Genomic DNA, 11,707 nt, shown 5'->3' on the forward strand with positions numbered 1-11,707 from the left:
CAGCAAAGGCACTTTTGATTTTGGGTGCCGCCGACATTCTCTTGACTTGATGCGCAGCAATACAGGAATCTTCTACCCAACATCCTCTTCTTGTACCAGTTTAACCCAAAAGAGGGCATTTCAAAGGGGAGCAGAAGGGATCACACTGGAGGGCTCCCCCATCCCACAATACTGCTCAAACCTCACCCCCCCTTGCCCTTTGCTCCCTTGGGGGAAACCCCCAGGTTCAGTATGAATGTCGCAGGCAAGCGTCCCCTAATGGAGCAAACAACGGTTCCGAGGAGTTCATTTGGGAGAACGGCACGAGGGATCCCACCCCCACTGTGACCCGCTGGAATCTCCCCCTAAAAAAGAAAGAAACTCGCGCAGGAAATGCGATCACAGATCTGTGCGGAAGGATCAGGTAGATTTCCAAAAAAAAAAAAAAAAGCCTTCTCATGTACATCTGAATTAGTAATAATTGCTTCACTAATTACATCAGTGGGGTTTCCTCAAAGCTCCCTATAAATACCTCTAATGGTGGAGAAACCTTTCACAGACGCCACTGGGAAGCAGCCCCGGTCTACCTCGCCTTCCTTCCCAGCAGCTGCCCAGCCGAGCTAGCCCATCCTCACGAGAGGGGAGGAGCGACGCGATGAGTTCAGTACGAAGTAAGTAGCGCGAAGGTGCCTGGCCAGTTCCTTTCCAGCTGCAAGCCGCGGCTTGGTTTGAGACAGGCGCGCCGGAGCTGGTAAGTTTCCCGCAGGCGTCCCTGCGGAAGGGTGCTTAGGCGGGAGACTTTTTTGCTCAGTTGCACCTGGTTGCTTTGCGGTCCTCTTTTTTTTTTTTTGGCTACATATAACTTTTAAAGAGAGCTCTTATTTTTCTTTCTGTATTGAAAGGCTGTCTTGTAAATTATGGAGAGCTTTAAATCAAACTATCTGAGGGAGTTCAGTGATAAATGTTGGGTGGGGGCTTAGCTGTTTTTTAAACTTGTCGAACTCTTGTGGGTTTTAAACATTTTAGGTTGCTTGTTTTATTAGCCTCGCTGCCCTGTACAAGGATTTAGTGCATGCCAGTCTAAGGGTATAGAAAGGGGGAACTATGTTTTCTTTACTCCCAAGTCTATTCAATACTGAAAGTGAGAATTCTAACCAAGTTCAATGTTAAAACTGTCTAAGGAGAAGATCTACAACAACCCTTTGAGGCTGGGTAGATACAGAAAGATGCTTGCTCAAAGCAAAGCAACCAATTTGAGGAAACAATTGATCTTAGGAACATCTTCAGAATAGAGAGAAAGTTAGAAGTCTCCTTAATTCTTGTCATTCCAATCAACTTTTTAAAAAGCTTTTGTTTTGTACTTTATCATTTTCTAGACAGGTGAGATAGCCGGGGCTTAAAATAAGTGAGTGGTCTTGGACCACCTATCTGCTCTTGGGTAGTTTCTGATGGAGGAGGCTGCCTGTCGTGGTTCTGCATGATTTATTCCTCTGTCTTTGCCTCTTCCTATCCATACTCCATTGGGGATAGGAACTCTGTACTAGGAATGACTAGAACATTCAATCACTCCTGACACAGAAGTGCTTAAGAACTCCTCGTCCTCAGATGGGGCTGCCTGTTGCTTTAGTACATGAGTCACTGCTCTGGGCTTGCCTCACTCCTATTAAGAATCTTGTCCAGATCAATAGCTTGAGGTGGGCACCTCAGCCTATAATGCTTGCTGTTATAGCTTCTCAAAGGAAACCACTACCAGTTTCAGTGGAGTGCCTGTAATCCAATAAAAACGGGCCTCTGATGTCCAAACTTTGGCAAACTTTCCTGGTCATAAATCACACGCACTGCTCTCCTGCCTGTAATCTTTAATCTCCTATGTATAGAAACTTCTCTTTAGAAAAAGGGAAGAATCATTTTTTTTCAATGAATTTTTCTGAGTAATGCAGACTTAGTTAAAGAGGTTTGCTGCATTAGATACCTGTTTACCCACATTCTGGATTTTTTGGGGTGGGGAGGGGTTATCTGTGCAGCAGACTATAAGCTTTCAAGTCATGTTCTCATATGCAACTGCTGCAGAAAGAGATGAAAAGGGGCTTGTACAAATGGAACCTGTGTTGGTGCCCCGTTGCTTTATCTGATGGGTGGGAACAAGCGGTGGCTTTAGGGTGCTATTAAAGGTGCCAGATAGAGTCTCTGCTGAGAAATTGTCCTGCTCAGCTCCCTACTGAGGGGGCTGTTGTGTTGTTCCTGTTCACTTGAGCAAGAGAACTTCCAGTGGATTGTATCCTGTGTTAACTTGGTACCAAATCAATTTTCCGCTCCAGCAACCCAAACTTCCTTGGCTGGCCCTAAGTTCTATGGCTGTTCTTATGTGTGTAAAGTGCTATCAAGTTGCAGCCAACCCAGAGGGTTTTCAAAGGCAAGAGACGGTCAGGTGTGGTTTGCCATTGCCTGCCTCTGCATAGCAACCTTGGACTTCGTTGGTGGTCTCCCATCCATCCAAGTACTAACCAGAGCTGACCCTACTTAGTTTCTGAGATCTGACAAGATTAGGCTAGCCTGGGCCCTCCAGGTCAGGGTCGCTGTTTTTAGCTAGCTGCAATTGGAAACTGATGTCTGTGCCTGTCTTTCTCTCCAGGTGTTCTTTCTCTACTCAGCATTGCATTGTGGTGGGCAATGAGTGCTTCTGCACCCCTTCCGGAATATTCTGGGGATCCAGAACTGAACCATTTTATCCATAAAAACCGGGAATTTGCCTTCAGGATAAAGAAGGATGTTGCTAAGATCAGAGAGCTTATGGTGAGTTGGCAGGTAAAGGATAAATATTGCAAGAGGAAACAAAAAAAATGCATGCAAGTTTCCTGGTGCCTCGGGCAGATCTAACTGACTGTATAAGAATGTAGCAATAAGCTCACTGGGATGTGTGTGTGATGGTAAACATATAAACTGGGTGGGTTCCAGTCACAAATCTTATACCCCAGACTACTGTATTTGTTGCTGGTCTCTAAAGTGCCACTGGACATATCCTGCTGTTCTACCATAGACCAACACAGCTAGTTACCTGAAACTATCCTCTGGAATGAAACACCTTAGATCCCAAAGGACAAATAAATGCATCACCCCAATTTTTCTAGACTTTGTTTGAGCTTACAGCAAGCATCCTGCTAGAATTCTTGTCTGCCAAATGTATCCTGCAGCAACTTCTCTCCTAGTAATAAAGAAATTCATTGCACCTTGTAAAATACAATGGGAAGGATTAAGTACACAGTATTAGATTATGTGCCTTGGCAAGCTCAGAACTACCCAGAGGATAATTATTCCCAACAGACTGAGTTCTAGGATAAACAAAATAGTTGGCAAGCTGGTTTTAATGGGGTTTTTTACTATTTCCTGTAAAATTACAGACTGTCCCTCCATGGAATTTAACCCCCATACAGAGGAGTTCATCCTCTCCGGTTCTTAGCTTTGTGAACTTGGTTCTTGTTGTCACACACAGGCACTAACCTCTTACTTCCAAGCCAACCCATGAAGGTTACCCAGTAGCAAACGGGGAGGAGACTGCATTCTCCCTGGCTGCTTTTGGGAGATAAGTTTGGATTAGACCTGCCAAAAAGAGATGAGTGTTTATTCCAGCATTAGTGAAATTTGGCTAGGAACACAGGATTAACCCTGCACTTCAGTGACTGCTGAGGGTTATTTGCACCCCTTTAATAAGAACCAAATTTTCTAGCAGAGATCACATGGATTGATCTAATTGTGGCGAAGGGGAAGGAGGATGTTCCAGCTGGCCAATAAACGAGGAGGGATGGATTCCATGCTAAAAATTAACTCTGTGCCAAGGCTATCCAAATTCTACACCAAGAAACGAGTAGTTCTGCAAACCATATAACTTCATTCCATTTTGCATATATTTCTTATTTTGCACAACTTATGGTTTGCTAGCCATGAGGATGGGTAAGGAGCTACAGATGACTGTGAAGCCTGCCCCTTCCCCACTAGAAATGCCCTCTTCTGGCTTTTGCATGCAGGGACAGTCCAACGCCTCAACCGCTTAACTTCCCATCATAAGGACTAGAAACTTTCTATAGAATATAAACTTTTCAAAACTGAATTCTGATCCCACAGCCATTTTGGATTTTTCTCCCCATGTAAATCACAATTCCATATGTCCCTTTTCCTCTAGAAATCAATCACTTGTCTGACTGTAGCTCACTTCCCTGGGTTAGGTGGCTACAACAACACTATTGTCAACAGGAGGGCAACTCCTTCACGGATACTGGCGAGTGGGAACTTCCAGGACTAGGAAGCCCTTGTTCCAGAGAGGACAGACCTGCTTTGGGGCAGGGGGCAAATTCAGGGAACAGAAAATGTTGGAACGTTGTTTGATTAGCAGGCCAGGGAGGATGGAGGCACAGCAAAGGGGAGGACACTTACAAATCCTTCTCTGTAATGCCAGATAAACCCAGTTCAAGCATTGTAAAATGCACTATGGAAATCAGGAAGTTAATGTGCTACTAGTGCTGGATGCAGTCTTCTGGGATGAGACCCACAAGCCAGTGGCAAGGGGGAAGGTACAGGCAGGCTGCACCTGGTGCAGGAGCAGAATGAGAAGTGAACCCTGGAACAAGCCCAGCTGAGCAGCCCCTGTGGGGTTGCAAGCCAGCACTGCAGGGGCCACTGAATTTGGCAGCACCAGCAATGGACACTGGCTGACTTGTTGCCTCAACCTCCAAAACGGCAGCAGTGCAGGAGGAGACAATTGGTGAGCTGGCATCAATTACCAGTGAAGGGGCTGAGCCAAGTGGCCCCTTAAGCTCTGGCAGAGTGGCTAGGGCTATACTTTGCTTGCTCCTGGCCACCAGCATCTCTCTAGAGCAATAGCCCACCCGTTAAATAGCCAGTCCACCCCTGGCCTGGTGTTGAAGCACACTGCATATCCCTGCCAATAATCTCTCTCCTAATGCTGTCTCTTCTCCTGCAAACCCTCAGCGTAAAGCCTTTAACATTATCAGTGACAGCGAACTGATGTTGATGCAGGAATTTCTGGGCATCCCACAAGTGGATCTCTCCCTCTGCCACGCTGACCCTTGTGACATGGTGAGTGACGGCCATTCATTCCTAACCCCAAGTTGTTTTTCTGCAAAATCCACCACCTGTTTAGTTGGTGGTGGGCTGAGAACGGCTCCTGTACCCGGACAGGTGACAACCTGCCCATTAAGAGGGATATTGCATGAGCGATCAAAAGGACTCTTTTCTGTCTTCAGGGGAGTTGTCTAACTTAGCTGATACTACAAATGTGCACTTCCCAACATCTGGAGTCCATCATAATAAGACTTGTTAGGGGGAGAATCTGATTTTACTTTATTTTGGCAAGCCTTTTTCATCATTCAGAAACCAAAAACCATGGGTAACATCAGCAGACTTCTCCCCGCCCCCCAACAGCTACTGAACACCCCAGCCACTTGACAAAAAATAGATAAGTAGTAGAAAGCTAAATGATTTTAGTAACCTGGACCACAGGGGGGTGAAATGTCATCCCAGTCCTGACTCAGCACTTCAGGGGGGGCAGTTTAGGCAATGAGTTAGCAAGATAAGAGTGCAATAAATTCTCCCAAGTTACATAAGAGGGCTATGCTGATCTGTTAATCCACAAGGGACAACTTAACTGGTCAGCTGGTCATTTAATAAAGTATTTGCTAAACCTATATAGGTGACAGCTCAGTCTCTCTCTACACCCCCACAAAAGACTAAAATAAACAAAATGTTATGCATGTTTAAGAAAAAAACAATCTTCAATGGAACGCTTGAGACTACTTTTGGGGGGCAGCCTTAAAAATAAGGATTGATCATGGCCGTGTTAAGCCTCTGATTGTGAAGGCCTGTCTCCCGAATTTGAGAACTGGCTGTGGTTCATTATTGGCAAAAGAAAAAAACTCTGTATTCATACCTCACATTTCCCTGGGTCAAAGCATTCAAAAATGCGACCTGAAGTTGAAATCTGGCTTAAACAAGGCTTAAATGCTAGGTCTTATTTCCAGCAGATGTTTGGCTCGACCGTCTCAAGAGTGAAATCTCTCAAAATCACATTACGAACAGAGGAATGATTTAATATGCCTGCATTTAGGCATTATTGGTCAACAGTCTTTGTAAGTTGTTGCCAAAATATCCGCAGAGAAATTGTTTCATTGCAGCAAATATTAATAAACTGAACTGCCAGAAGCCTATTTTTGTGTGAGTGCGACATCAAAATGTCAGCCTTGTATTTTTCCTTTTTTTAAAACAAAAACAGCACCCCCACCCCACCCCAAGAAACACTTGTTCCTGTTGATCCAAGAAACATCTATCTAGTCACTAGGGTATAATGCCATAGAGTCTACCATCCACAGCACCTATTTTCTCTGGGGGAACTGACCGAGATCAGTTAGGGTTGCCAACCAAGTGATCTCGGGGCCACATAGATCAGTTCCCCTGGAGAAAATAGCTGCTTTTGAGTGGACTGTATGGAATTATATCCCACCCTCTCCAAGCTCCACCCCTCAAGTCTTCAGAAATTTTCCAACTTGGTAGCTCGCAACTCTAAATTCAGTTGTAATTCCAGGAGCTCTCTGGGTCTCACCTGGAGGTGGCAACCCTACCCCTAAATCTCCACTCAGTGCATTTCTGTGTGTGCCTAAACTCGGCCTAGTAGCACTTGGTTTGAGACATTGCTTTGCATAGTAGCAGGGGCACATGTTTTCCTCCCACTACAAAAACCTGCTAATCCTGTGCAGTTCAGCCTCTGACCTTAGTGCTACATGGGGGGAAAAGCCTTTCTCCAGCCTAAGCCACAAGCGTAGTACCATATAGCTCTGCCCTGCCCCACCTTGCTATTTCTAGCAAGCTTCAGGCCTCTTTAATACCACCTTCTTTCTCCACTTTGTTCTTTCAGGCTGGCTGCTTCAACCAGATAAGGGCAGGCCTTCACACCTACCATGGCTACTTTTCCCACATTAAAGAGATCTTGCCAAGTTTTGCTGGACACATGGGTAGTCTTCAAGTGGATGTGTCAAACCTGTCCTCCAACCTCCAACAGCAGGTAAGAGAAGCTGGTTTTCAGGGCACTCAGATCTCAACCTGAGGGTTAAAGTCTTTCCTAGGCCACTTCATGCTTGCACCAAGTTATGAGGGAGCCATAATATTTCCACGTGGCAGCTGTACATTAAGGAATACTTATGTGAGATTCCAGTAGCCCCGTGGCACAGAGTGGTAAACTGCAGTACTGCAGTCCAAGTTCTGCTCACAACCTGAGCTCGATCCTGGCGGAAGCCGGGTTCCGGTAGCCGGCTCAAGGTTGATTCAGCCTTCCATCCTTCCGAGGTTGGTAAAACGAGTACCCAGTTTCCTGGGGGTAAAGTGTAGATGACTGGGGAAGGCAAGGGCAAACCACCCCGTAAAGTCTGCCAAGAAAACATCATGATGTGATGTCCCCCATGGGTCAGCAATCACTCGGTGTTTTACCTTTTAATGTGAGATTCCGGCAACATCTGTTCTCTTAGCTAACTGGGAACAGTTGGCCCTTCTCACATGATAGCAGGAGTGCAGAGAAGCAATGTGGGTTAATGGTTACAATGTCCAACTAGGAAGTAGGAAACTCTGGAACTGGGAAACTCTGGTTCATATTCTCACTCTGCCATGGAAATTGGTTTGGTGACCTACCTCACCTGGAGAATGAAAGGATAAAATGCAGGGAGAGAATGATGATGGAAATGTTTTGAGTCTCTAAAGGGGAAGAAAGTGTGGTATACATATTTGGTATAGAATACTTCCACAGAGCGGCATCTCCTGCAAGGCTTGGTGTGCCTGGGTGTAGGGGTGGGGTAAGAACTCAGCTAGTGGAAGCCCATTTCCACTCATTCCATCTCTACGAAATAGCCATTTAACTCCTGGCAAGAGGTACACCACAGATAACTTCTCAGGTTAAGAGTCTCTACTTCCATTTTAAGTCTTTATTATTACAAAATAATTATTCAGTATTCTTGATATTAACTCAGTTAATAGAAAATCATACCCTCTATTATAACTACACAGATCATTAAAGGAGCGAAATTACATGAGTAAAAAAAATGTTACCCAAAGATACAAAGGCTGTAGGCAAGGAGCCCCTCCAAAGAGGAAGCTTATAATTAGTTTAGCTTGTCATATTTAGAGGGTTTCATAACCTTTTCTTAATAATAGCTGCTTCAGAGTCTCAAATTTTGACTATTATCTTATGATTTCATACACCGGACAAGATTATTTGTATTTGTAACGTCTTCTTGAAACATATAACAATAGCTAGTTCATTCTTGCTACTTTTTGTATTAACAAAGTCTGTGTAGAATTAGTGATTACAAGTTTTTCTTACATCTGAATATTTTTTGGCCCTCCACCAACGTCACTATCCTCGAATAATGTTGCTAGATAGTCCCTGCACTTGTGCCTTGGCACATTGTATGCATTTGTATGAGTCAGCTGGCTCTTCAAATCTACACATGGCAATATATCTGTGTATTATTGCATGTCCTTCTCCAAGGTTGTATTATTCTAGGCCTCTAGACTCTCTTTGTGGCCTGTCTAGTTATGGGGCCGAACTAGCCTATTTCTGTATGCATAGGTGTCTTGAACAACTTTCTTGGTCATATCCAGCAACTGTCCCCCTACAGTTCTAACCATATCCATGATACCCATCATTCCCCTCTTGATTTCACCTGGGAAATGTTGATGGCAGGTGTTGTGCCCACCAAGGCAATAGACTGGAGGCACCTCCCTCCTCTGTAATCCTACAGGAATGCCTGATGACAAGAGAGTAGCTCTTATTGTGGGTCACACCTGCCCTATATGAAGGAATGATCCATAAGTTCTCCATGGGGATTCATTCCAGTGTCTCTCTTTTCCTCCCTGCCCAAGTAATCCCCACCTCATGCAAAGATATACATCTCTCCATGTTATTACTACTTTTTTAAAAAATACCATAACTTGCTTCGGAGTTCTGAGGTTGAGTTAACTAGAGAAACTAGTACTAGTACTGCATTTAAGAGATTAAATAAACTTGATTTTCAGTCTTCTGGAAAGGCAATTACTTGCAACTGTTCATACTTCAAACACTAATGGCATTCTCTTTTTTTCCTTCAGATGCAAGAAAGAGGACTGACCGTGGTCACCTACCCCCAGATGGAAAGCCAGGACCTTCCTTCCTTTCTGCAAAAGGAAAGGGAAATTGGAAGCTATCTTGCCCTTGGCAAGTTCCAGAAATTCCTTGAAATGACACTCCGGGCCCTGCGACATTGCAGTTCATAAATGCAGGAGGCAGGGAGAACTCAGGAAGAAGATTTGTGGAGCCTCTTTGCTGGGTGCAGTGGAGCGCTTCTTCTATGAAAATGGACAATGAACTATCTTTTGCCTTACAGAAGTTTAGTTTTCTAATTTGTGGTTCCCCTGGCTCCATATGTCATCAGCAGAAAAACAAGTCACTTCCCTTACCAACCTAGTACAACTTTTTACAATACTTAACCAAAAGTCTGAACAAGTATCACATGAGGGTCCAAGTACCTCATGAAATTTAGCAAATATTTTTTAATGTACAGAATTAAGTTTCTCATCCTTGGAATCCTTAAAAAAACCTCTTCCAAGTGGCTAGTGCTCAAGAGTCTTGCCCGTTTGATCGTGGAGTGTTGACAGAGAAACTTTGGGCTACCATTCGATTAATATGGTGACCAAGATTTAACCATTGGTAATTGACTCATCTCCAACTGTATAACTTCTCCACAGTTAAGAGGGCATCAGGAACTTTGGTTGAGAGACTTCCTGAACTGTGGTCTTCCCACAACAAACTTGAGGGCTTGCATGGAATAATTCTTATCTTTGGTTACTAATTTTATTTATTAGGCTTTTATTTATTAGTATTTAAAATATGTTGTTGCCTTTTTAATCAACAAACTGTTTTGAATATTTATCATATTTAATATTTATATAAATGTCAGACTAAAAGCACATTGTTAAAGTGGTTGTTGTTAACAATGATATGGCTGTTGGGTGTGCAGGCTTGCAACCCTCACAATACTCCACGTGGAGCAGAAATAACAGGGAGAAAAACCTGCCAACACTTCAAGAGTCACTTCACTCAGCTTGCTTTAGGGCTGCTTTAATGTCACTTGCTGTGACACATAATGAGAGACCAACGTTATCTGCTGTTTAATATTTAAACATTGAGTACCAGCTATTGGTAGCTGGACGAGCCAGAGAGAACTTCTAGTTCCTCTGCTAGTGATAGTCTTTTGGGTGCCACTCAATATATATTTCTCATTTGTACAGTATAACATGAGCCACAAGTAAACTAGCTGTTCTTATGCGTGTTGTAAAAGTCATATAAGAACTAATAACAATTATAATTGCCACATACTGGCAATCGTTAGTTGAGAGACTCCACCAGTCATCGGGGGACCCTGATATCTACAGCTCAAACATTAAAGATACTGGGTTGGCACCCATTGATTCCTAGATACTATGTGATCATTCAGTTCTGTAATGAATTGCTCCAGAATTTGAGTTCCAGTTCGTTGCAAGTGTAGTTTTAACTTACTGTGATTTTAACTATTTTTATTTAAACATGACAGATCCACAGCTAACTGTTCTCCCTTCAAAGTCTGCACGATATTTTGCTAACTCCTGATTTTCACCCACCTTTGACTGTACTACTTTTAAGTTTATAATACTAAATCTCATCTCTGTGCTGTGAGATTTCTCAATGTTCTGGAATCTTGGTCTGAGAACATTTCCTGAGCTAAAGAATTTCACAATCATTTGCAACTGTTACACTTTTTATATTTGTTTTTCTATTGAATGCTATGATTACCACATGAACATGGTTCCAATTTTTATGAAAGTTGAAATAAATTTAATTTTTTAAAATGGAATCAAATGTGTTGTAGCTCTTTGTGAGATCGGATAAAACTAAAGCAGGGATGAGGAAACCAAATGACAGAGGAGCCAAAAAATGGCATAACGGGACCTGGGAAGACTGAGGGTCTCACTAGATGTGCAAGTTTTTAAAGAGTTGGGTCTGGGTTCCCCACAGGGAACCCATGGGGCATCCACGGGGTGGGGTGGGGGACAGGCTCCTCTCTCAAGCCTGTGCTACAATAGCATGGGGAAGTTCTTCCCCCTGTTTTTACTGCTCCATGTGCACAGAATACTCCCATGTGGAGCAGAAATAACAGGGAGAAAAACCTGCCAACACTTCAAGAGTCACTTAACTCAGCTTGCTTTAATGTCCTAGCCCATCCCTGATGCACTGAGAACATTCCCACTAAGTTAAGAGGGCCAAACTGCCCTTGCTCCCACCATAGAGCTGCCAAGCCCCACATGGGGAGAGAGGATCCCTAGTCTCAACTTCTTGTTGCTTGCCACTGCTAGAAGTAGTGGCAAGGAGAAAATGAAATGGTGGGATCACCAGCATGAGGACATCACTTCCAGGGAAAATCCAAGAGTGGTGGCAGGTAGTTCTAGGAATCACTGAAAACTCTATGGTTTTATCTACCTGCCGTCACTTCTGGATTTTCTCCAAAAGTGACGTCTTCATGACAGTGATACTGTCCCAACCCCCCCCCCCAACCATGTCCCAGCCCCCAACCCTATCCCGTCACCTTAGGGTTACCAACTCTGGGTTGGGAAATTGGGGGGGTAGGGGGGCCTTAGCAGGATATAATTCCATAGAATC

At 43.9% G+C, this 11,707-nt stretch overlaps 1 protein-coding gene across 2 annotated transcripts; it reads left to right on the top strand.

Annotated features, from left to right (window-relative positions):
* The first annotated feature begins 551 nt into the window (after positions 1-551).
* CSF3 (colony stimulating factor 3) lies at positions 552-10,850 on the top strand. Of its 2 annotated transcripts, none has more exons than XM_054994760.1 (5): positions 552-650; positions 2,612-2,772; positions 4,963-5,070; positions 6,902-7,048; positions 9,124-10,850. In XM_054994760.1, exons 1-5 carry the CDS (start codon positions 635-637, stop codon positions 9,286-9,288), a joined length of 597 nt encoding a protein of 198 aa, XP_054850735.1. In that variant the 5' UTR covers positions 552-634; the 3' UTR covers positions 9,289-10,850. The 2 variants fall into 2 exon arrangements, with proteins under 2 accessions (XP_054850735.1, XP_054850736.1); XM_054994761.1 differs by lacking the exon at positions 552-650 and adding an exon at positions 689-730.
* The last annotated feature ends 857 nt before the right edge of the window (positions 10,851-11,707 follow it).

Source organism: Eublepharis macularius, chromosome 12, assembly GCF_028583425.1.
Source record: "Eublepharis macularius isolate TG4126 chromosome 12, MPM_Emac_v1.0, whole genome shotgun sequence".
NCBI lineage: Eukaryota > Metazoa > Chordata > Lepidosauria > Squamata > Eublepharidae > Eublepharis > Eublepharis macularius.